The sequence below is a fragment of the Lissotriton helveticus genome, chromosome 7 (assembly GCF_964261635.1).
Source record: "Lissotriton helveticus chromosome 7, aLisHel1.1, whole genome shotgun sequence".
In the NCBI taxonomy this organism is placed as follows: Eukaryota; Metazoa; Chordata; class Amphibia; order Caudata; family Salamandridae; genus Lissotriton; species Lissotriton helveticus.
In genome coordinates, this window is record NC_136068.1 from 1,060,536,554 (window position 1) to 1,060,559,986 (window position 23,433).

Here is a 23,433-nt window from a genome sequence, read left to right on the forward strand (position 1 = left end):
CTTCCTCGGCGGGGACGAGGAGACACAGTCGGTCACGGCCTCAGGGAGGGGCTGGGGGGCACCACAGCAGCGAGTCTTCCAGGCGGTCAACACAGCGATCTCCTCAGCGGGGGAAGAGCGGCTCAACGGAGCGGAGCTCTTCCTCGGCGGGGACGAGGAGACACAGTCGGTCACGGCCTCAGAGAGGGGCTGGGGGGCACCAAGGTCACAGCTCCGGCAGTAGTAGATATCCCGGTTAATTACCGGCAGACGAGCAGAGGCAGGTTGAGCCAGATGGTCCTGTGGCTCAGGTCAGGGGGCAAGCTCAGTCAAGCCCTTGGAGAATGTTTAAGCACAAAGCAGCAAAGTCTTTTCTCATCAAGTCTTTTCCTCTCCTTTCTCAGCAAGGCAAGCAGCAGGCCAGTTCTCCCAGCGTCTCTTCTCCTTCTAGTCGGGCAGAGGTCCTTCGTGGTGAAACAGGATTCTAATTTACAAGGAGCAGGGCTCCTACTTTTATACACAGTTTCTTTTGTTCTCACTGGCCAGGGGGGCCTCTGCATAACTGCTCTCAGCTCCTGAGCACTTGTGGTGGGTACTTCTGCTTCTGCATTCAGTGTGAGGGCAGGCACATCAGCCGCTCCCCAGGGGGGCGGAGCCGGCATTGTGAAGACAGGGGCAGCCTGAGCACTCTGTTGACAAGCTTCGGTCCTTCCTGGGCCAGGTGCAGGCTGAGTCATCAGTCGCTCCCCAGGAGGGCGGAGCCAGCATTGTGGTGGCAGAGCACAGCCTGATGCATCATTCAGGGGAAACTCCCACCACCCACTAAGGTGTCATCTGGCTATTCACTACCTGTCAACTCCCAGCCCTGTCACTCACACACACCAGACAGTCAGATCCACATCCAAGCAGAGGCGGGCTGAAATGGTTAGGCAAACAAATGCTAACTTTCTAAAAGTAGCATTTGCAAACACAGGATATTAAAATAAACTTTACTAAAAGAAGTATTTTATTATTCTGAGTTCAGGCATACTAAACATTAATTTCTACCATGTTCCCTGAGCCTGCTGGGATTATAGAGTGTAATAATTCCAGCAGCCCATCTGGCCTAGAAGGGAACTGGTAGCCTTACAATAGTGAAAAACGAATTTGGCAGTAATTCACTATTAGAACATGCCACACACATCAGGGCCTGTTCTACCTTACACTTACAATGCACCCTGCCCTTAGGCCTACCATAGGGGTGACTAATATGAAGTTAAGGGAAGGTTTAGGGGCTGGCAAGTGTGTGCACTTGCCCAGCCAGCATGACAGTCCCAGACTGCACGCAGGTTCTGCAATGGCAGACCCTAGACACATTTTAAGGCTGCTTCTGTGGGTGGCGCAACCAGCGCTGCAGGCCCACTAGCAGTATTGGCATTCACAAGCCCTGGCACTCCTGGTGCACTTTACTGGGGACTGACAGTAAATCCAATGAACCAATCAGGTATATCAATCACATGTATACTTTTCACAGGGAGAGCATATGCACTTTAGCACTGGTCAGCAGTGGTAAAGTGCCCAGAGTCATTAAACCAACAAAAACAGGTCAGAGAGAGTATTGAAGGAAGGCAAAAAGTTTAGGGATGACCCTGCCAAGAGGCCCAGGTCCAACACAACCTCAAACTCATACATTTTAAGTTCATACATCAGACGTACTACACACCTACGCGCATGCTGAAATTTGGCTTACAGGATGATGATCGGTGTTAAAGATGTTGCAGAGAGGGCGCAGATTTCATACATTTAGCATGGTCCTGTCTTAGGGTGCAGGAATACTGGGGAGAAGTTACCACCACGCTCTCTACTATGCTACAGGCAGAGATAGAATGCACGATAAGCACATGTTTACTGGGTATCACACCACGACTTAAAACCACCAAACGTAAATTTTGTGCAATTGCCTTGCTGCTGGCCAAGAGGCAAATTGCGCAATGTTGGCATAGCAGAAAGGTTCCGCAGACATCTAGGTGGCTGAGCGACATCTCCAGCTGCAGAGATAAATTAGTGATATTTGAAGAAGAGCTACCAGCGAAATCTAGACCTAAGGATGTCTGGAGCTACTTCACCGAATATATGCTTACACTGCAAACAGACACGGATGAATGACTCGACAGAGCTGCACGCGATACACGCTCCGCGCCCTGGGGAGTGGGGCACTATACTGTCCAGTCGGGAACGACAAGACAAGACTTGTAGGATTTGAAATGCTAGAGCAGAAAATGTATACTGGTTTGTTTCTTAGGTCTCTAAGTTGTCACTAAATGTTCATTGTTGCAAATTACAAAAAGTAAAAAAAACTGTAAGACTTCATTTAAACGTGAACGCCGCCGGACCTAGTGTTGTCGGCTGAAGGGCTGTGTAAATTCTATTCATACTCAAATTCTCTCCTCGCAGCCGGCCCCAGGGTTGTAGGCTCATAGCCGTGTTACTGTATTGACGATATAATAAAGGTCTTACAAAAAAAAAAAGAAAAAAAAAAGGGCTTGGATCAGGCCCCCAGTAGAACATCAGTAAGAGCTCCATTGAATGGGAGTAATGGTTCAGTTGGGGCAACTCCTGGCTGAAGAACCTCCTTCAACACGTTTGTCTTGAATGCCACTGAGGGTAGCATAAGGTCCAGGACCTCAACCGCACTCCGCATCACCATTAGGAATGAGGCGCCCTCCTTCGTTGCCATGGTAGGTGGAGCTACATGAAGTGTCTGAGGAGGTGTCCAGGGAACTGGCATCCGACAGATCCTCATACCAATCGTCCTCAGGTTCTTCTAATGTCTAGTTTCCATAAGGGGCCGTAGACTCCTTCCAATCATCACCTAACTCAGCCCTGTCATATGAGTAAGGCACTGGCTTTGATATGGGATGTCTGCCCTGGCCCGCATCGGAGGACACTGTAGGAGAGTAGGGTCGGCTTCCTATGGTCACCACCACTTTTTGCTGTGATACTCTGGTTTTGCGACTTTAATGTGGCTGTGTGCCTGATAATCAGACCCACAGCCCAGCTATTTGCTCTCTAAATTGATACCATGCACTTTAGGTGCATGCCAGATTGGTTACTGGGTCACCCTTGTGAGCCCCTGTATAGTGTACCATAGGTACCCAGGACATAGGTGCACCCTAGGCCTACCAAGGGCTGCAGCATGTATTGTGCCACCCCTGGTTTACCTTCCAAACTGACACCACAGGTCTGTTTACACAGCCTGGGTAAGGTGGTGTAATCACCCCTTACTTAGATATAGTATACCTATATCTACCTTTACATATAGACACATATACACCTATAAGTCACTCCTATGGTAGGCCTCGACAATATTGGAGGCAGAGTGCTTGGTTTTATGTGAGAGGGTGCTCTGGCATGAGCTGAGCCCCTCTGCAGCTTTCGGAACCATCTCCTTATAGCTGATCTATCATATAGCCATACCATATACTCTTAAGTGCATTATAATCCTCGCGGTTAATGCTAACTTTGGTTTGGCTTTATCAAAACATGTCGTGTAAGGTGTTAAACACTTTGGAATACTACCCCCTGCCAATTCTGGCTGCGGGGGTGGCATTCCACCCTTCTAGAGGGAAAAGACATGTATGTTACTGCTTTACCCGGTTAAAGTTAAACAAAGACTCAGCATCACAAAATGGATGCTGCTGCCACAGACACGAGTCTGACCTCCTGCTGCTGGACGAAACTCCAGCAGGGGAGGCATGGACAAAAGGTTTCCTGCCTTGGGAGGTGCTAGCACCTTCCCAGACACGCTTTTAAGGTATTGGAGCAGGGAGGGCTGCAAAACGAGACACTGCCTGGGGCACACAAGGTGCTCCATGCATAGACCGGTTCAAACCAGTTGCTGGGGCACTCCAGCCCCAGCTCTGGCGCGAAACTGGACAAAGGGAAAGGGGTGTAACCACCCCCTTCTCAGGTCCACCCATAGGAGGGACCTAGGCAGGTAATCCAGCCCCCATCCTTTGTATAAGTATAGTAGCTGTGTCCCTGGGACTTTAGATTATCCTGGAAAGAAACTTTGATACAGAACTCTTGGACCTTCGACATTCTATTCTGACTAGAAGACGGAAGACATCTCCCTTGTAGTCAAGGAGTGACCACCCTGTTCAAACAGGCACCAACAGCAACTTTGCCGGTCTGCAACCTCGAGGCTCCCGACGGATCCCGAAGAGGCTGCAACTAAAGAACTGGACTTCCAGACTTCTCCGACTCCGACCCACATCAACAGCAAAGCTGAGCCCCGTGGCGAACACGAGAGACGTGGGACCAGACATCTTTGATATCCTGCATTTTGCTAACTGCACTCCTTTCCTGAAGCCTCAGTAAGTTGTGCATTGGGGTACGAGAAGCCCCAGCCCCGAGCATCATTTGACCTGAAGCCCAGGCCCCCCCACTCCGCGAGTGTCCCGTGGGCCCCGCCTTCACTTTTGTGCTCGGTGCGTCTTCCTGGCTACTGGCCCGCTGGCTAGTGAGTCCCCCAAAGACGCCATCTTGAAAATACTTTGCTTTCCTGGTTGCTCCAGGCTTGCTCCAGCTTTCCTGCAAAGGAGAAGCGCCACGGTCCTTTCTGGTCTGCAACAGAGCCAATCTCGACATCCTGCATGGGTTGCGGTTACCAAGGCTTGTTGGGTCCAATCTGGATACCGACACAGCAGTCTTCTAGATCCATTGTGGGACAGCTCGAATCCAGTTCCTGGTCATCGTCGATGCCTCCTGGATCTCGTGGCTGAAGAGACAAGCTCACCATCCTCACCTGCAAAGCACCCGATATCGCCTGGTCCTTCCTGGGTCCTTCCTGGTCACTGGCTAGTGACCCAGACTCTGTCCCCTCTGCTTTCAGGTTCTTCACATCTTCGATCCACCCTTGGATCCATCCAGACACTTTTCCTCTGGTCGCCTGCAGCACTTCTTTGCAGCTCTCCATAGAAAACGACGACGAAACCCGACACGAAAAGACAGCTATGCACCCGGCTTCCCTGGGAGAGGTAACTTGAGTACTCCAGTGCTCCTGTGGGTATTGACTCTTCTAGTGTCCTAGTTTAAAAGGGTTCCATTCAAGTCCATCCGGAAGTGTCCTTTATCTTTAACTTTGTAACCTTTACGAACACCATAGAAAGTCAATGGGAACCCGCGCCTGTGTTCAGACACTGCACGCGGCTCCCGTGGGTCTCCTACTTCCTAACAACTGGTCGTTTAGTGTAGCCCCAGCGATTCTACAGGCCCCAGGCCTGCTTTGTAACCCTCACGTGGTTCTTATACCACTTTCTTAGTATATGGTTTGTGAGGCCCCTAGGGCATAACGTATACTGTGCAACTTATCGTATATTAACTGTGTATTGTATTTTTACCTCTGACCTCATAAATAGTGCAGAGGGGTTGTGTTTAGATTAAATACATATATATTTGACATATACCTTGTGTGGTGTCCTTTCATTTGGTATTCAAGGGATTACATATGGTAAAACAAGTTGCTTAACTCGCCTACAGAAGTCTTAGCCTAAGACTGTTGGTCCATGCTACCACTAGGATAGCTTTCTATAAGGTTGACTTTACAACCATCATCAATAAGGGTCGATTAGACTGGTGCAAGGTGCCCACTAGAACTAGTGGACATCATATGCCAGGCTAACTTCTCACAGACACCCGTCTGGCCAGGGCCGGACTGGGAACCGAAACCGGCCCTAGCAAAGTGCTCAGCCGGCCCCCCCGGGGGGTTGGGGGGTGCGACCGCGCTCGTTGCTAGGGCCGGTTTTCGGCCGATTTTGTTACAGTGCCGTTTTTGCAGCTATGCTGCAAAAAACGACCCTGTAACAAAACCGGCCCCCACCCTCGCGGCCGACTGCCCGGTGCCTGCAACGGCCAGTCCGGGCCTGCGTCTGGCTCCGTATCAGATTCGTGAATGATAATGGGAGCGGCGCCACCACTGGGCGTAGGTGGCACCAGGGAAGATCGAGACCACTCAACCGGCACCACCACAGATCTGTCAATTGATCCTTGGGGCCTGACTGGTGTCAAGGGCAAACCGGCTGGCGGACCAGTAGGAGCCTGACCTGGACCCGTGGGGCCCAGGAGTGCTCCAGAAGGATTGGGCTGCCCAAAAATTAGGTGCATGGCCTCAAAGGTCTTTAAGCTGGGTGGGGGTCACTCTGGCTACCAGAAATTCAGGGAGGCGCAGACTCCACCATAGAGCTAGGCTTTGAGTGCCCTGCAAAGCATCTGAAGACTTACACTGGGAAGTCGAATATATCTTCGACTTCTTTTTCATCTTGTGGGACTTCCACGACAACTTAGAGTGGGATGACAATCACTTGGTACAACTTTACAAATGATCTTGTGACCTTCCCCACAACCGAGACCTGCAGCCTCGCAAAGTTGACAGATGTCGGGTGGCGAGAACTTGAGGATGTGCACTCTCAGCAACTTAGGGTTCATGGCGCGTCAGTCCTCGCATAACTTGGCGTTGTGGTGTTGCTCAAGACACCAGGGACAAACCAATTGCATGCACATCATCAACATCTGTCAGTGACACGCGCCCCATGGTTTAAAACCTGCCTTATAGGTGGACATCTTGCACACCAGGAGACAAAGTCTAAAAAAATCTTTGACAAAAGGTCAAAAAAGGTCAGACGAAAAGTATCTGTTGGTAGCCCTTCTCTGAATCGAACGATGCCGACGATACCTAGCAGAGCCAAACGACCCCACCTACCAACATGAAGAGGTACTGCGTACCACAAATTTCTCAAACCAGTCTAATGCTTGGGAAATATGCTAAGGTAAGGAATCCGCAGATAGAAATCTCTATCAGATAGCTGTTTTAGCAATAAAACTGCTGGTAAAAATGCATGAATACAGTATCTTTAAATTAAGAAAGACCTGTGGCAGGAATTTGAAAAATAATATATTATTATATGCACCTTAACCAGTTTTATTGCATGGTTGCCAGTATGAGAAATCCAAATATTCACAAAAAAGCATGCAGAACTATATAAGCAAGCCATTTTCATTACGTGTATTGCACTAAAGATAGGGATGGATAAAATGGTTTATCAAAGCTGTTCCACTTTACATGTTCCATGATTCTATAATGCAATTAACAGGATAGTTGACATGCTATTTATTTTAGTAACTTTACCTGCTCATTAATATATTCCAGATTCAACAGCCTGGCATTCCAGAAGTCAATCTCTGCAGCTGGCAGTGGGTTTAGACCGTCAAGAAGAGGTTGAGCCGAATCTTTGCTCAAAACATCTCTTATTTGATGAGACCAATCAATAATTACAGTCTCAATTGCATGAAGTAATGCAGAATCCATATAAAGAGCAGGTCTGAAAGACAATTATAATCATAGACAAAACAGTTAATTATTTGTAAACCATTTAATATTTTTAGAAGGGTTAAACAGGCCACCCAGCCACCACATTAACCATATTACACATGAGACGATAGTGAAAGAACAGTTATGGCTAGGTCTTAATTTATAAGGAAATGGTTTGCTTTAGCTATCTGGCAAAACAAATTGTCATCACTGCACACTGCATAACACAGACATGCATGTACATAATAGAAAACAGCTACTGGTCAGCCCTCTTCATGCACTAGTCTCCTGGGCTGTCGATTACACTTTGAATCTACTCTTTTTCAATAAGGAAAACATAGTTCTTTCATTTCTTCTCATTTGCATACGATTTTTTAATTATGTACTGAAATATTTTATCTGTACTGCGCTAATGTGGAGCAGCAATCTTTAGCTCTGTCTCTCTCAAAGGCTCTTTCATACAGGCTTCCAGCTGCCGACAGAGCGTGGCATCTAAAACACAAAGCCCTTGACTGTCATCAACAAGACTGGTAAGAAGGTATAGTTTCATTCTTACCCGTAACTCCAGTTCTCTCGCAGGGGTATTTCCATGATAGTCATAAGAATTGAATAGCCCCGCCTGCCTACGGGGGACACCGGAGCACATTGTCCAAGATATTTTCTTATGCGCTAAACTTCTCCTTTCTACAGGAAGGCCATGAAAAGTCACTTAAGAAAGTCATAACACAGGTCGACGATGATAGGAGGTACGGCGCCGACATGCTCTCTGTCGATGACTGGCTCAACGTGGTATACACCAAACGCTCAACATCAAGACACACTCAAGCGACGCCGAGACATTCTTCACACCGCCTCCTGACAACAGGAGATCCATCGACCTAGAGGGACTCCAACTCACGGTCGCTGAGAGGTGGGCACTTGACGTTGGGAGCCAAACATCGACGGGAGTGGTCGACATTGAGATGATGTTCGGCATCGAGACCAAGACGATGACGAAGACGGCCATTGACGTCCAGGATACCTAGGAAACCCACCAAACGAAGGAGAATCTATTTTTCAATGGATTCTCGCTCCAGGTCTCCTTTTCTGGTAGAGGTACCATCGTCACCTATATGGGTTTCTTCTTTGCCTGGCTCACCTGCTCCTCCAGCTCCTCTGCCACCATTACTACCAACCTCTCCACCTTCTGTGGCTCCAAAGGCTCCAATTTTGCCGCCACTAGCTCTGTCGGCAGCTATTATTATATCCCCTCCTCGGATGCCTCAGATGCCTAGCACACCAGTTCCCAGGAGATAGTGCTCAGGGACTCGCCATCGCTCTCTTCATGGCCATCGTTTATCTGGGCATTCTGCGACTAGGTCACAACACTCTTCATCACAGATCAAAATCGCATTCCCACCATCATCCCCATGGGGATACGTCCTCTTCCACCAGAGACTAGTCTCCCATCTTTTTTGACCCTCCTCAACTCCATTCCTCACCAATTGATGACATCAACGCCTTTCGAAGTTCTTGTTAGAGGTGCAGCTACACTGAATATATCAATGGCAGTTCCAACACCTTCAACATCGGTGATCTTTGAAACACTCCGCCAACGCATGGCCTCAAGACCTTTACTCTCTCTAGTGCTAGGACTCCTTGAGCCAGCCATGGAATTGTTCCTCACACCAGCTGTAGCAAAGTCGGCACCCTCCATGCTCCAAAAGAAATATCGGCCTGTGGAGCAAGATCCACTTTTTGGACGCACAGACCCTCCACCAGATTCTGTGGTGATTTTGGATGCCCGTAAATCTCACGCCACGTCCGCGTCTGCCACGTCTACTGTGGATAAGGAGAGTTAAAGGTTAGACACATCGGGTAGCAAGGTCTGCAACACATTGTGGAAGCTGAAAAAATAATAATAAGGAATAATACAAATAACACAAGTCTCTGGCAGCACAACTGTTAGCAAGATTTATTGGAGGTCAACAAACAGCAATTTAACGTGCAACACGGAGACATCAGCAAAGCCACTGAATGTCCAAAGGGGTGACGGGTCTGACAGTTTATATAGGCCAAAACCACAAAAGGATGTAGCATCATAACATACGTAGCACAAATTAAGCATAGTTCATTTGACCAATTAACAAGAGTTTGAGTAGTCATATACCATGTAAGGTCAAAACTATACTGTTGCCAACCACGTGGCGCCAAGTGGGCAGCTTCTGGGACTTTCCACTGTAATGTAAGATATAGGTCTGGTGCTTTTCCAGTTAATAATTGCAACATAATGGAAAGGACCAGACATATTGTAAAATGTGCTATGCTGAAATGTCTGGGCCTACGAGAGCATCTACTCTGTCACATATTATTCTTGATCAAACCTTGTCTTACAAAGCTGTGTCTCCGAAGCAATTGGAAAAGTACAAGCATTTGTGTACTGCTTTTTATGTCAACTTAGCAGGCCCTAAAAGCTTACGGCATTTGGTATCATACAAAAAAGATGGCTTCAACATCGCTCCATCTGATACTAAATCAGTATCTTCTAACCCCTCATCTCCCTGCTGGCCATTGATGAACCGTATTTCAATGTCTTATGTAAATATTATTATCAGGGCAGTCACTATTATTCCTGGGACTGGAGTCAATATTGCTCCCAACAATGATGGCTATTTCCAGTCCGTTCTTCTCGTACTTGCCATTGTTCCTTTCTTTCACTTGTTCAGTTAATGTCTTTGATAAGACCAGATCTGATCTCTTCTATTGCATAAATCACACAATCCAAATGTCAAGTCGCATGTCTGCGATATCTTGTGCTGTTGTTTGATGTAAAAAAATGGGGAACGAGATGTCTTGCAAGATAAGGTCTCTTAAGGTCTCTTAACCCACTCAATAGCGGAGGATTTGGCACAGTTAGTTCCAGCACACTATTTAATTTTTTTTCAGGACACAATAACCTTACATGAATACTTAGGCGTTATTCTTCTACCCTCAATTGTATAGATCTAAGCCTTCCAGATCTTGTTGCTGGCATTTGTCGTAATTTTGATCTACTTAGGTCGTTGCATGCCCTTAACCAAGTGTTCAATTCAGGTCTTTGATGTTCCAGCAACTCTAACTAGCGGGCTCTGCACCTCCTAGGGATCTATTGGTGCAGACGCCAGTCATCCATTTAGAAGAAAACATTGGTGCCTTGATGATGTACTGTCAGAGGTTACTGGCACATGACAGTTGGCACTCCCTCGGAAACAACTGGTACAGGTATCTTTGGGGTGTTGATACCCAGAGGCCTGGACCTGGACTTGTTGTGCGCAGTAGGTGACTGCCTTTGGTATCTTCTGGCTTTTGTTGGAGGCCTAGCCTGCCCCGAGCAGGTATCTGCCTCTGGTGTCTTCTGTCTTCTGTTGGAGGCCTAGCCTGCCCCGAGCAGGTATCTGCCTCTTACTTCCCGTGGGTCTTGTCCTGCATGGTGGGTCGGAAGCTGTACCCTCGTAGTACTTCAGAATTCGCTGGTGGTGCAGGTGGAGCTGGTTCTCTGCTGTCTAGTCCTCCTCATTTCTTTGCGTGGGAGCTGTGGATCCAGGATGTCAGCCCTTGGCACTTGACTGATGATCTGGTGTTGTCCCTTTCACCTGGGCTGGAGGCAGTGCCGTCGGGTGTGGGCCTTTACCCAGATCCACTCATCAGGCTGCAGCTCATGTGGCGGTGGAGTTGCTGCTTCTGGAAGAGCCTGCAGAACCTGGCGGTGAAGATAACGTAAGGTCTCTGTTAATTCTTGCAAAAACATAAAAGCAGGTCATCTGTTATTGGTAGTGGAGCTTGTGGACATATGGCCTACAATGTTCATAGGGTGGCTGAATGCTGTTTTGTGGGGGTTGAGCTTTGTTACCCCATATGGTGTTCTTCTCATTGCCAGCAGGGCTAGTGGTAGTTCATCTACCCATGAAAGTTCACTTTAAGCACAATTTTTTTCCAATCTTATTCTTCAACACCCCATTCTTCCTCTCCACCGCACCCGCTGTAATTTCTGTGTGAACACAGGCCCTTTCATAGTTCCGCTAGCACATGGGAGATGAACACAGGGTCATTATCTGAGCTCAGGACGGATGGAATTCCAAATCGCAGAATAAGTCCTTTTAGAAGGCATTTGGGCCCAGTCTCTGCATCACAGTTCTTGGTTGGATACTCTTCTGTCCACTTGCTGAACATGAACACTATTACCAAAACATATCTGTACTAGTGAGTGGGGGCCATGTCTATGAAGTCCATCTGGAGACTTTCAAATAGTCCGTGGCGTGGGAAAGTGGGAAATGACCAGGTGCAGTTGGTGTGCCTTCTCCAATATTGTATTGTGCGCAAACAGTGCATTGTCTGCAAAGTCTTTCTGTTATTTGGCGGAACTTAGAGTTGTACCAATATCGGGAAAACAGTCTGATCATGCCATCTCGGCCAACATGTGAGGGACCGTGAAAAAGGCGTGTGATGGAAGGAAGCATTGCTGAAACAGGCATATCCTCCCATTGGGCCTTGTCCATAACCCCTCCTTGTTTGCACACATCCTCCTGTGACCCATTCCTCTTTTTCTTCCTCCTCTACCTTTCCTCTTTTATTTATTGGGTCAGAGTGTAATGAGTCACTGTTATCTTTAGTGTTCTTCTCGCTGCTTGTTATTTGTACCATTGCTAACTGGCTACCTGTCAGTGCTACTCTCTTTTCTTCCCCATCAATGAATGCGTTGTCCTTCGATACATACTCCTTTGATGATGTGTGCGCTGCACATTTTATTATGGCCACTTTGGATGGTCTTAGTAATGCTTGGAGGAGGTCATCTATCAACTGTGCATGTAGTATTTGGTGTCCTATGGATGTGAGGAATTCCCTCATGGAGAGAGATGGCGAGAGACAACATTTTAATAAACACAGAAGGTCATTGTTAAATGCCAGACCTAATTAGGTGCCCAGTTATGAAATAAAGTGCACCCACGTTCTTTCATTAAGTGCAGATATACAACTGTTGTTAATTCACAAGACTTTACAGAAGTAGGCCAAGAAACAGTACTCCTAGAATATATTTGTGAACTGCATTTAAGCATGAGCAAATATGCAGGTGTAGTTCTGCTCATGCCACAATCTACACCTCCACTTTTATCCAACCTTGGAAGAAGTATTATGTCTGCCACTTTCAGAAGTAAAATGCAACCTGTCTCAGCATGGGAACATTTTTCAGAGAAGAGCTGGTGAAAACCCTTAAAACATGCAAGTTAGTAGTTTTGCACATACTCCAAACAGCATTTCAGCCCTGTAACTTTTTTCTTACCATTAACTTCAGCCCCTGTATGTAGATCTGTGGAACGTGGCAGCATAAGGCAATAGTTAGTATTCAAACCCTACTATGGAAGGAGCCCTGGTATAATCAGAAATGCTATTTTAGACATCTTATATAATGATATTGCTGCCATAATTTGTCGCCGCATTACATGGCACAAAAGGGACAAGTGTTTTTTTGTTTTTTTTCGGGACACCTATTCACAAACACCCCTCAAGACTGCACCTGTATATTAAAAGACATATAAAATGTGTGCACATTGTATCCTTGAAACCTCATAATACGAAGCACAGTTATTCAATGCGCACTATCCTTCTGTATTTGCATATACTCATTACTAAAGATCAATTAATAAACATAATATTACTCCTCTCTATCCAATCCTTTGTAGCCCCTGGCTAATACACTGCTTTAAAAAGCATTTTAGCATATTCACCTTACAGTATAATTGGTTGTATTTCTTTGAAGAACCTAGAAATGAAAACATTATTATACATTATTTTAGATGCTGAAAACATTAATATACATTCTTTGTGGAAAGGTGTGTCTCTTAAATCATGCTGAACATTCGCATAATTATCTGTAGTTAGCATACATGCAGTAATCCTTACCAAGCATCCCCTGTCCATGACCCATTGCTAGGTGAGAAATCAGTGAGAAACCGTAGTGGTGCAATGTGTGGGCCAAATTGTCAGAATTATAGAACATATTTGCACCAGTGGACCTTTCTAACCAGATATGAGAGGGTGAAAACCTTTAGCATTACACTCTGTAGGGGAATGAAGGAAAGAACCTAAGAAGTATATTATCTTCAAAAGCAGAAGAAGAATCAAAACATTTTGCTTTTGGGGATGGCCAGTTACCTAACCTGACCAAATTGTGTGATCTCGGGCCTTTAATCCCCCCCTTTTTATATATGCATATATATACATTCACACACACATGCATATATATATATACACATGTGTACATTTTTCAGTATCACATACAAGAAAATATAGGCCTCAATTCAATTCAAAATATCTTTATTCGATTGTTGTGCAATCATAAAAGAGCAGATAAAAATTACAAGTTTACAGTATAAAAAAGAATCTAAAAATGCAAAATTCATTGGATTCATATACAAAACAATTACAGTTTTAAAGTGCAGTTGCAATAATGATTTCAGGTTCAAAATTCAATTATCAATTATACGATCAAACGTTTTCTGATAATCATCACATTCCTAAGGTACAAAGTTGTTGTTGCTACAGATACATGATTGTCTAACGCTTGCATACTAATCATCGCTAATCGGCACTGACGAAATCCTATTTCTCTTAAAAATGGCAAAAGAAAATTTTTCCTCATTTCATGATATAATTTACAAAATAAAAATACATGAATGGTACTCTGGGGGGAAACATTATCGCAGGGACAACATGGTAAATTGTAAGTCCAGTTATTGATCGTGGGAAAACTAAGCAATCTGTGGAAAATATTAAATCTAAAGCGTGAAAGTAAAAAACGCTCGTAAATGTTAGTTACATAGATTAAGTAGGGCTGAATCTTAAAAGTTACTAAAACCAATTGATGCTGCTGAACAGAAGGTTTTAAGACCTCCTCAACAGCCCGGTGTGAATCTAAGAGGGCTAAACACTCCTTTTTCAAATCTTTTCGTGAGATTTCTGAAATCTCCAGAGGATTCAGGAAATATTCCTCTCTCCCAATATCTTTCAAAAAATTAAAAACGTACTTCACCCACGGTATTTTAGTAGCACCTTCCAATTTCAAAATGTCTGTTAGGACAGCTCTGTTTAGATGTGTTGCCTCTTGTGTCCAGAGTCTGTGCCATAACAGTACTGGCTCTATTTTAATCAGGTCTGAGATATAACAAAGACCTAATTCAGCATGACAATTAAAGTTAGAGGAGCTACTGGGGACTGCCAAAATATATTTTAAAAAGGAGTTTTCAGGAACCTGAATGGGAGATGAATTTGCCATGCCCCAGACCCCGCTACCATAAGTAGCACCTGCTACACATTTAGCTTTATAAATCTTTATCAATTCTACAGGGGGTCTGGTCCCTAATTTTCTTGAAAAGATTTTCAGAGCAGCGGTTGACCTAGTAAGCTAAAGTTTTTTCACAGAGACAGCTTGGGACCACTTCTCATTTTGGGCAAAAAGTATCCCCAGGTAAGAAAAATATTTAGCAACTTCGAGCTTCTGTCCCGCTATAAAAATCGGCCTCTTAGATTTAGTTTGTCTACCACAGTACATAGTGAAAGTCTTAGAAATATTGACTTTCAGGCCTAGATCGTTCATAAAGCGGGAGAAGCTGTCAACCACCCGCTGTAGACCCACTTGAGTACGTGACATGAGTACAGCGTCGTCAGCGTACAAAAGTGCTGGTATTGGGCGACCACCTATAAATGGGGGATCCGAGCTGTCTTTGCACAGAACTTCTTCCAACCCGTTTATATACAAATTAAAAAGGAAGGGGGCCAAGACACAACCCTGTCTGACCCCGCTCCTGATTGGTATTTGGTCTGTGCATTCTCCCCTAAGACCATAACAAATGCGGGCCGACGCGTTACTATAAAATCGTTTAAGATAATAAATAATGTTTGAGTCAACCCCAAGTTTTTCTAGAATCAGCCACAGTTTAGAATGCACCACACAATCAAATGCGGCCGAGAGATCCACGAAGGCCAAAAACAGATTACCTTGCTTAGCCCTCGTGTATTTCCCGACCAGCATCATCAAATTCAATCCCTGTTCTACGGTCCCCAAACCAGGGCGAAAACCATACTGGAGGTCAGATAAGACAGAGTTTGTCTCTGCCCAGTCCAGAAGTCGGTCCAGGATAACCCTGCCCGCTATTTTGGTAAAGGAATCCAATAAGGAAATGGGCCTATAGCAGGCTGGATCCTGTCTATTCTCCTTTTTGTAGATCGGGACAATGACAGACTCAACCCAGGTAGGAAGGAAGTCAGCAACACAACTGGTATTTAGCACCTGTACCAGTAGGGGCGCCCACAATAATGGAATACTTTTGAATAAATCTATCGGGACCCCGTCTGGTCCAGGCGCCTTAGCACCCTTACTTCTACTCAGGGCTTTTTCAACCTCCTCGAGAGTATAAAGAAGATTGTTACTAGGGGGATAGTCAAGAGAAGGGATCAAAGACCCCATGTGTTCTTCATCTTCGTACTCTCCCCCCTGGTATACTTTCGAGAAGTGTCTAATCCAGTCTGTTTGAGGTATTGCTATATCTATTTTTGGCCCCACCTCCTCACTAAGAAAAGGGGCTCTCACTATCTTCCAAAAGTTCGTACTATCGTTCCTTTCGGAGGCTGAGTGAAGAGCCTCCCAAGCTTCTGACCTCAGGATATATTTCCTGTCTCTAAGTGCCATTTTATATTCTTTTCTAAGTGTGCGGACATCCTCCGCAGATCTAGGTTTTGTATGCAATGCCTTTTTTAGGGCTGAATATGCCCTAGTGCATCTGGAGTCAAACCAGCCTCCCTGTTTCTTCTGAGTCTTCGATTTTCTAGTCAGGGAGTTTTTAATTTCTTTCGAAATAACAGCAAAGGATGCGAGGCAAGTTTCAGGTGGTACCTCTATCTCTAAGCATGTATCTATTTCTATAAGACAATTTTTAACCACGTTATTAATTATCTCTGCCTCATTTGTCATGGCCCATTTCAGAGTATAGCCATTAGTCCTGCCAATTGTCAAGCCAGTGACTACACTATTACATACCCCTTCACTAAGCATTAGTGATGGAGTAGGCATAAAGACAGACATAGAAAGTGGGAAATGGTCGCTCAATGCTATATCATGAACATTAAAAGAATGAATTCTATTCCTACAACTGTTCGAAATAGTGATATAGTCTATAGTTGAAGAGCAACCTCTGCCATTAAACGTTGGGGCTAAAACGGAGGCATAGTTACACGTTTCATTTGCAAATCCTAAGTCGAAATTAGCCATCAGAATATTAAATTGTTCCCCTAGGATATTGTGCTTAAAATGGAAACGTCCCTCGCCATCATCCGGCACTACACCGCACCTGTTATCCTTATACAATTCGCACAATTTACAATTAAAATCTCCAAGGATAACCAACAACATTTTGTGCTTAAAAATTTTTCCCTGAGCATACAGTGCTTTAGTAAGTTTCCTCAAAACATATCTAACATCATTGCAAGGAATATTATTATATATATTAACAATGACAATTGGGAGGTCACAGGTCTGATGGAAAACCAACAATTGAAAATAAGTATCTTTAACAGGTTCATTGATTTGTTTAATAATCAATCTATTTGATAGAAAGATACTCAAACCGCCTTTCGGCCTCCCATGAGGAATAGCTACTGCTGAAGTACAAAAAGTTCTGTATCCTACCAAGTGCACTGGTTTCAGACTCCAAGTTTCTTGGAAGCAGAGCAAGTCCTGAGATTGGACAAAGCCCGTAAAAATAGAATTTCCAACTTTAGATCTAATGCCAGCTATGTTCCAGGAGGAAAGTTTGAACACCATTGGGTTCTGTGATGAGTTTTGCTGAGCTACAGGGGATAACAAGGTAGAGTTGGCATTTAAAGAAAGGCCTAACTGATTACCCTCCTGCGCTAAATCATCATCTTCTAACATAACATCCCCACCAGTCTCCTCAGCATCACACATGGTCATCACTACTGGTACAGTTTTCCCCCCAGGTTCCTCTTCATATTCCTCCGCAAAGGAATCAGGGTGCATAACCTCATTTAAACCTGTTACTGTGGAAGATATTGTAGTAGACCGTAGTCAATCATTGTTTTCCAGCCCAATAAGAGTATCATAATAGTTAAAGGTGGGAATTCCATATCTTCTAGTCCATGGATGTTCACAATTCATAATTGGGTAACAGTCAGGAGGTATACATCTAGTAGGTGGAGGAGAGGAATAAAAGTAACCAAGGGGAAAGATGTTAACAAGATGTGAATCATAAGTCCCCATGGCAGCTCTTTCAAGTATTGTGTGAACCAAATGGGGGGACCGAAATGATAAAACCACACAATCACCCCTCAATGTTTTAGTCGAGGTTCCCACCCATCTAGCTCGTCTAACCATTTTGAACTCTGAGAAAAGATGATGTTTAAATCCTACTCTAGATGACAAAAAGTGAAGGGATTTATTTCTCAGAGTTAACCAGTTTTCAGTGGTATTAGGGGAAATCGGTGGTACATTAGTTAAGACCACGGTATAAGGTGTAGCTTGTGGTGGAAGATTTAGATTAAAAAGATTCGGAGTTTCTTCTTCCCTAAGTTCAGGCCCTACAGTACTGTTTACTTTATTTAGTAGTGGAGGTATCGGTGTTGTCACGTTCGGGATAACCGTAAGTGGATCAACAACCCCCCTACTCTGAGTTAGGGTATCCTCCCTTATTACATTTTGGTCAAGCCGGTCAGCGGGCTTTGTGTTCAAATTCTTGGATTTTGCTAAAGCTTTCATTGGAACTGTTGTTTTAATTAAAGCTGATGTTTTAACTGGGGCTGATGTTTTAGCCGGGACAGTCACTTTAACAGGGACCGACGAACCAGGCTTAGAGCATAATGCACTTGTGTGAGGTGGGGAAATGACCTCAATTGGGGTTATTTGTTTGTCAAGCTTGTCCTCCATGTTGATTAACCTGGATTCAATATTCTTGACTTTTAAAGTTATGGGTTCAAGAAAGGTCATTAATAGAGTCTCCATTCTCTCCCAAAAAGATTCACCATTTGGGTCCCCATTAGTAGTATGCATAGGGGTTGTCACTTGGTGATCATTTGTCTCACTCTCTATACTCGTATTTAGGTGTTCAATGCATGTATTTCCTCTGGATTTAGTGTTCCTTTTGCCTGTTTTGTTTTGCTCTCTAGGTTGCCTTTCCCTAGGGATATGTTTTTGTTTGGATCTGGCCTTCTGCCCTCTAGTTCTAATACAGGGGCTATCACTAATATTAACGATGGGAATTGGACTTCCTAAGATGTCTTGCCCTTCATTATCTGAGGCATCCTCGTTTAAAGGCATAGGATCGCCAACCTGATTACTAGGAGATAGGGAAGGGGTCACGGATAACCTTTCATTTGAAGGTAAGAGTTCATGGGCAACCGTGGGGTCCCTACAAGATCTCTCATTCAATGGGGTTAGACTAGTTCTTCTAGGCAAGGCTACAAAAGAAGGAGCTAATAAAGAATCCTGAGAGTTGGTAGTCAACATTGTCATATTTGAATTGACTAAGGGAGGGAGAGAACCAGGTGGAAGAGATAGACGTCTTTCCGTACTTTCGATAGCTGAAGCTACCACCCCAATGGTCTGGTGCAACATACGGTCAATTGCAGTCGAGGTAGGTAAGGGGGGGGGTTCACAGCTGTCTTATCCTTGGTATTTTTCCCCATAATAACTGTACAGTGAATCCAATGAGTTCCTAAAATAACACACGTGCAAAGCACAGTGTTAACACACTAAATAAATATATTAGACTGATTGCAACTATACTGACAGAATAAAGATAATATAATAAACACATTTTTTTTTTATTATTTTTTAAAATAATACTTTACAGACCATGAACATGTCAATAGAATGAAAAGGGGGTGGCCCAGCCCAGCCTCGGCCAGCCCCGGACGGCCACAGACGGCCCGCCCTTCGCCCCGGGCACTCCCACGCGCTCCCGCGACGCGGGGGTGACGTCTCTTTAAAGCGCCGCCTGGCGCGCTCTGTCTCCGGGATTTCCCGCCGCTAGGGCAGGCGGGAAGTGTAGTTTCCCTGGTCCTCCGGTGTCAAGTGCCCCCCTCCGCTCGGCGGCCGCAACGGTGGTTGATGCGGGAGGGGGACGAAACGGACCCTGCAAAAGCAAAATGCACAGCCCACGTCGTGTGCAACAGGTAGGGGTCCCACAGTTTCTCGAGCGGTGTCACCCGCTCCACCGGGGTGACGTCTCTTTAAAGCGCCGCCTGGCGTGCTCTGTCTCCGGGATTTCCCGCCGCTAGGGCAGGCGGGAAGTGTAGTTTCCCTGGTCCTCCGGTGTCAAGTGCCCCCCTCCGCTCGGCGGCCGCAAGGGTGGTTGATGCGGCAGCGGGAGGGGGACGAAACGGACCCTGCAACAGCAAAATGCACAGCCCACGTCGTGTGCAACAGGTAGGGGTCCCACAGTTTCTCGAGCGGTGTCCGAGTGCCTCAGTAACTTAGCAACTTACAATATCTTTCTGTATAATTGGAACGCAGCCCATCTAGATCATTTCTATCTTAGTTCAATACTTGCATTGTTGTCATGGTGGGGAGAGAGTCAATATGTTCAAATGCATACTTTAAAAAACTAGCGCTTGAAACAGGGACAAGACTTATCAATGCACTGAAATAACCTGATGTACAGAAATTAAACAGCTCTGCATGTTCATGAACTACACTATGAACTTTACAAGACTGTCTTTAACATTTCTGCTATAGACTGTTCTCCTGAAAGTGATGCAGAGCAGGGCATTCTGGCTACCTCCCTTCAATTGCGTAACCTGACCTTTAAGCAAATGTTTGCCTCCTTACCCTAACCTCTCTCTCGTTTCAGCACTTAGTCGTCAGAGTAAACAGCACCCTTCTGCTGTTCATGGGCCCAGATATAACCGGCAGGAGGGTCCTATGTTCCCCTCCTTTTTAATTAAGTAGCTATTTGCGCAATGTAATGTAATCTTTTGTTCTTTAAAACAGCAAATGTCTCCTGTTATAAATGACTCTGGGAGGTTGATGACCTTTAGATGCCATTACTCTGGCCCTTACAATTTCAATTGACAAGAGCCAAACCATGAAGCAAGATATAAAACAGACACGTACGACAAACATCTTTTCTCTGACGTTCTTGCATCTCAAAATATTGCACCAAAACCTATTAAAGTGCACATACACAAAATAATACATCCCTTCATCAATCTGTAAATGAACTTTAAACAACTATAAAATGTTACAGTTATTCAATCCTGTTTTGTTAAAATACATTTAAGTATTTGCATTCCCTTCCATTCTCCGCTGCGAAGAATACATTTTTTTTAACCAGTTCTGTTCATACCCACAGAAACCTGTTGTAGTGTGTGGTTTAGTCTTGGCGCAATGCCCAGAATCTGTGGCCAGCCCACGATCCTTATTTCAAAGCCAGTCCAACAGAGTTTTCTTTAACCCTTCAATGTATCCTATCACCAATGGCCATGCTGGCCATTTCTCAGTACCTATTGTTGTATTTATTTAAAAAAATTATTTCACTCTTTGCACTCTACGAAATTATCAGGCATTCCCTTCCACCTATTTGTCTCCCTTCCTGTCTAATTAGTTCTTTGTACCCTCTTGTTTGTTCTACATATAATTTCAGAAAGTCGTTGGTAAAGGACATGAGATCTGCTCTGTACCATGAGACATGTACAAATGCCACTTTATTTTCCTTCACTACAGGTGGCGAAGGCAAATGTCACAGGGGCATTATCAATGTGGTGCGTTGTGGGTACTTGGAAAGAATTCAGGGAACGTAAACTTGGCTATATCGAAACTATAACATGGAGAGAGGGGGCTGTGGGCCTCAGGACCTTAGCCCATTAAGACGCTGTATTGCATTTTTCTTTCGGCAGAACTTGGAAGGAGGACAGGCTGCTTCCTGTCCCATTGTTACAAGAGAAGCAGTATTTGCAAGATCCTGTCTAAAGTTCTATTTCGTTAACTTCCTCATTCAAGAGTCTGTGCAAAAGGTCTGTTCTCCATGAGATAGCTTGGTGCGTTGTGCCCCTGTGGTAGAGAATGCGAGTGCGAACATATATGTTTGGCACGGGCAGATGTATCCTTTCCAAAAAAATACATTTACTTCGCACTGTAATGGTAAACACATTTCAGCGCCCCCCCCTACTTCCTCACCGAGGAGAAGCGTGTTCACTCACGTACATTTAATCTAACTGAAGGGATATGTCTATTTTGAGACAACAGGGCTGTTGACAGTGCCTGGGAGCACAGCAAATAGACGTGTCACCCAGTCTAGCATGAAAACCAGGTGCCAGGCAGCTGTAAATGTCCCAGGCGAACACACAGGAACCATCCCCTGAAACTAATTCTATCAAACTCTTACAGATGATAGGCAGAGTGGGGTGCCCGAAATTCATTGTGCAAGCTCAGGGTCCAAGAGCTCTGTTGCTAGAGTATTACAAAACAAACCCATAGTTAGTGGCTGTTAGGCCAACCAGACATTTTTCTGCCCACTTTTCACACACACAGACCACACTTCTTCGTTGCTACTGGGGAGCCTGAACTGTGGACTGGTAATCAGTCATTTGACATATAATTAGCATATGAAAGGTCAATCACAAAATACCAAGAATCTCAATGAATCACAATACATTGTGACAATCAAAGACAGCATACCAAAAAATAAAAGCACTTCAAATAAATGCATACAATACAATAACAGCATTTCAATGAATGCATGTAATTCAATACCAACACCAACACCCTCCTTGTTGTGAGTAGGTGGACACCTATTCACATCTGGAGACCACCCTTGGTATCCAGCAGGAGGCAGTGTACCAGAGCCAACTGCTCTCCCGCTACAACTCCCCATAAAACTGATCTCACACCGTAATCTTCCATTCCCTTCCTCTCAGGAGAATAATCACAGTCACAAGAAAGATATTGCAATCTAAACGAAACACAATATTCAGTCCTATGTCATAATTGTACTCCCCATTTTCAACAGATGGAAACAGCAATGTAGTTGTGTTACTTGAAAGGAACTTGTACCCCAATTATTGCTCTTTGGAAGTGTATGTGGGAAGGAGTCATCTGTCCCTCTTGCAGTAGACAAACCTACAGACACACTTCGGTACAGTGACACAGTGACACAGAAGGTAGTCAGCAGACTATTTCTGGCTGCTCATTCCTGAGGTGTGGGGGACGGGTAACATACACGTTCAACTAATCATGCAGCAATCATACAGCCAGCTGCGCATTGTTAAAACGAAGCAGAGCAAGCACCCATCATCAGACAACGTGAACATAAAATGGCATTTGCTACAAGTTCACCGAAAATATTCATAGATAGGAAGAAAAGAGACCAGAGGTAGCGTAAGATATTTTGTCCCCTTTCTTTCTCTCTGGGCCACGCAGACTCACAGAGGTGCTGCTGAACAAAATATTCAGAATTACATAAAAGGTGAGACAAAATAGGTGAACTCTGCACTTACACAGGCACACACATATAACACAAATAGCCGGGGTCTATCCCTAGTTGGTGCGGATCTACACAAGCACCTGTTATCTAATATCAAAATAGTGTGAGTGTAATTAGTGGGGTCTGTCATGTCATAAGTAGCACTGCACAGGCCTAGGGCAATGTGCAAAAAACAATGTGAAAGTGAAAGTGAAAGGTGAAGAAGTCTAGAAATATTATTGTATGAAAATGGCAACAGAAATCGGTGTCCTTGTGTCAAAGTCAGATCAGTCAAAAATGTAGATGTACAGTCAAATTCGATAACTGATGAACACTTGTATTAGCAACAAAAATCATAAAACTCAAGAAACTTAATGCAAATCAAGGAAAACAATTAAATTACATATTCCTTCCCTGTGTGAAACAAGGCATTCACCCTCCCTCCTTTTCTCTGCATCCGACACCTTCCACTCCTGGAGCCAGTGAGTGTCGCAGGCAAGACAGGGAACTGCAGAATTTCACCCTTCCTGAAACATCAGTAGTCTTGTGCTGCCTATTATCAGGGAGTTACTGCGTGGTCAAGGAACAAATGCGAAGTTTTGCCCTCGCCGGACCCCAGTT

General features: G+C 44.8%; 1 protein-coding gene across 3 annotated transcripts in view; it reads right to left on the reverse strand.

Annotated features, from left to right (window-relative positions):
• DNAH17 (dynein axonemal heavy chain 17) overlaps positions 1 to 23,433 on the reverse strand; it is a 12,633,448-nt gene that overhangs the window by 12,282,569 nt on the left and 327,446 nt on the right. For all 3 annotated transcript variants that reach the window (XM_078653923.1, XM_078653924.1, XM_078653922.1), the window contains exon 4: positions 7,145 to 7,337. In XM_078653923.1, coding sequence (XP_078510049.1) covers positions 7,145 to 7,337 — 193 coding nt within the window. The remainder of the gene's footprint in view (positions 1 to 7,144; positions 7,338 to 23,433) is intronic.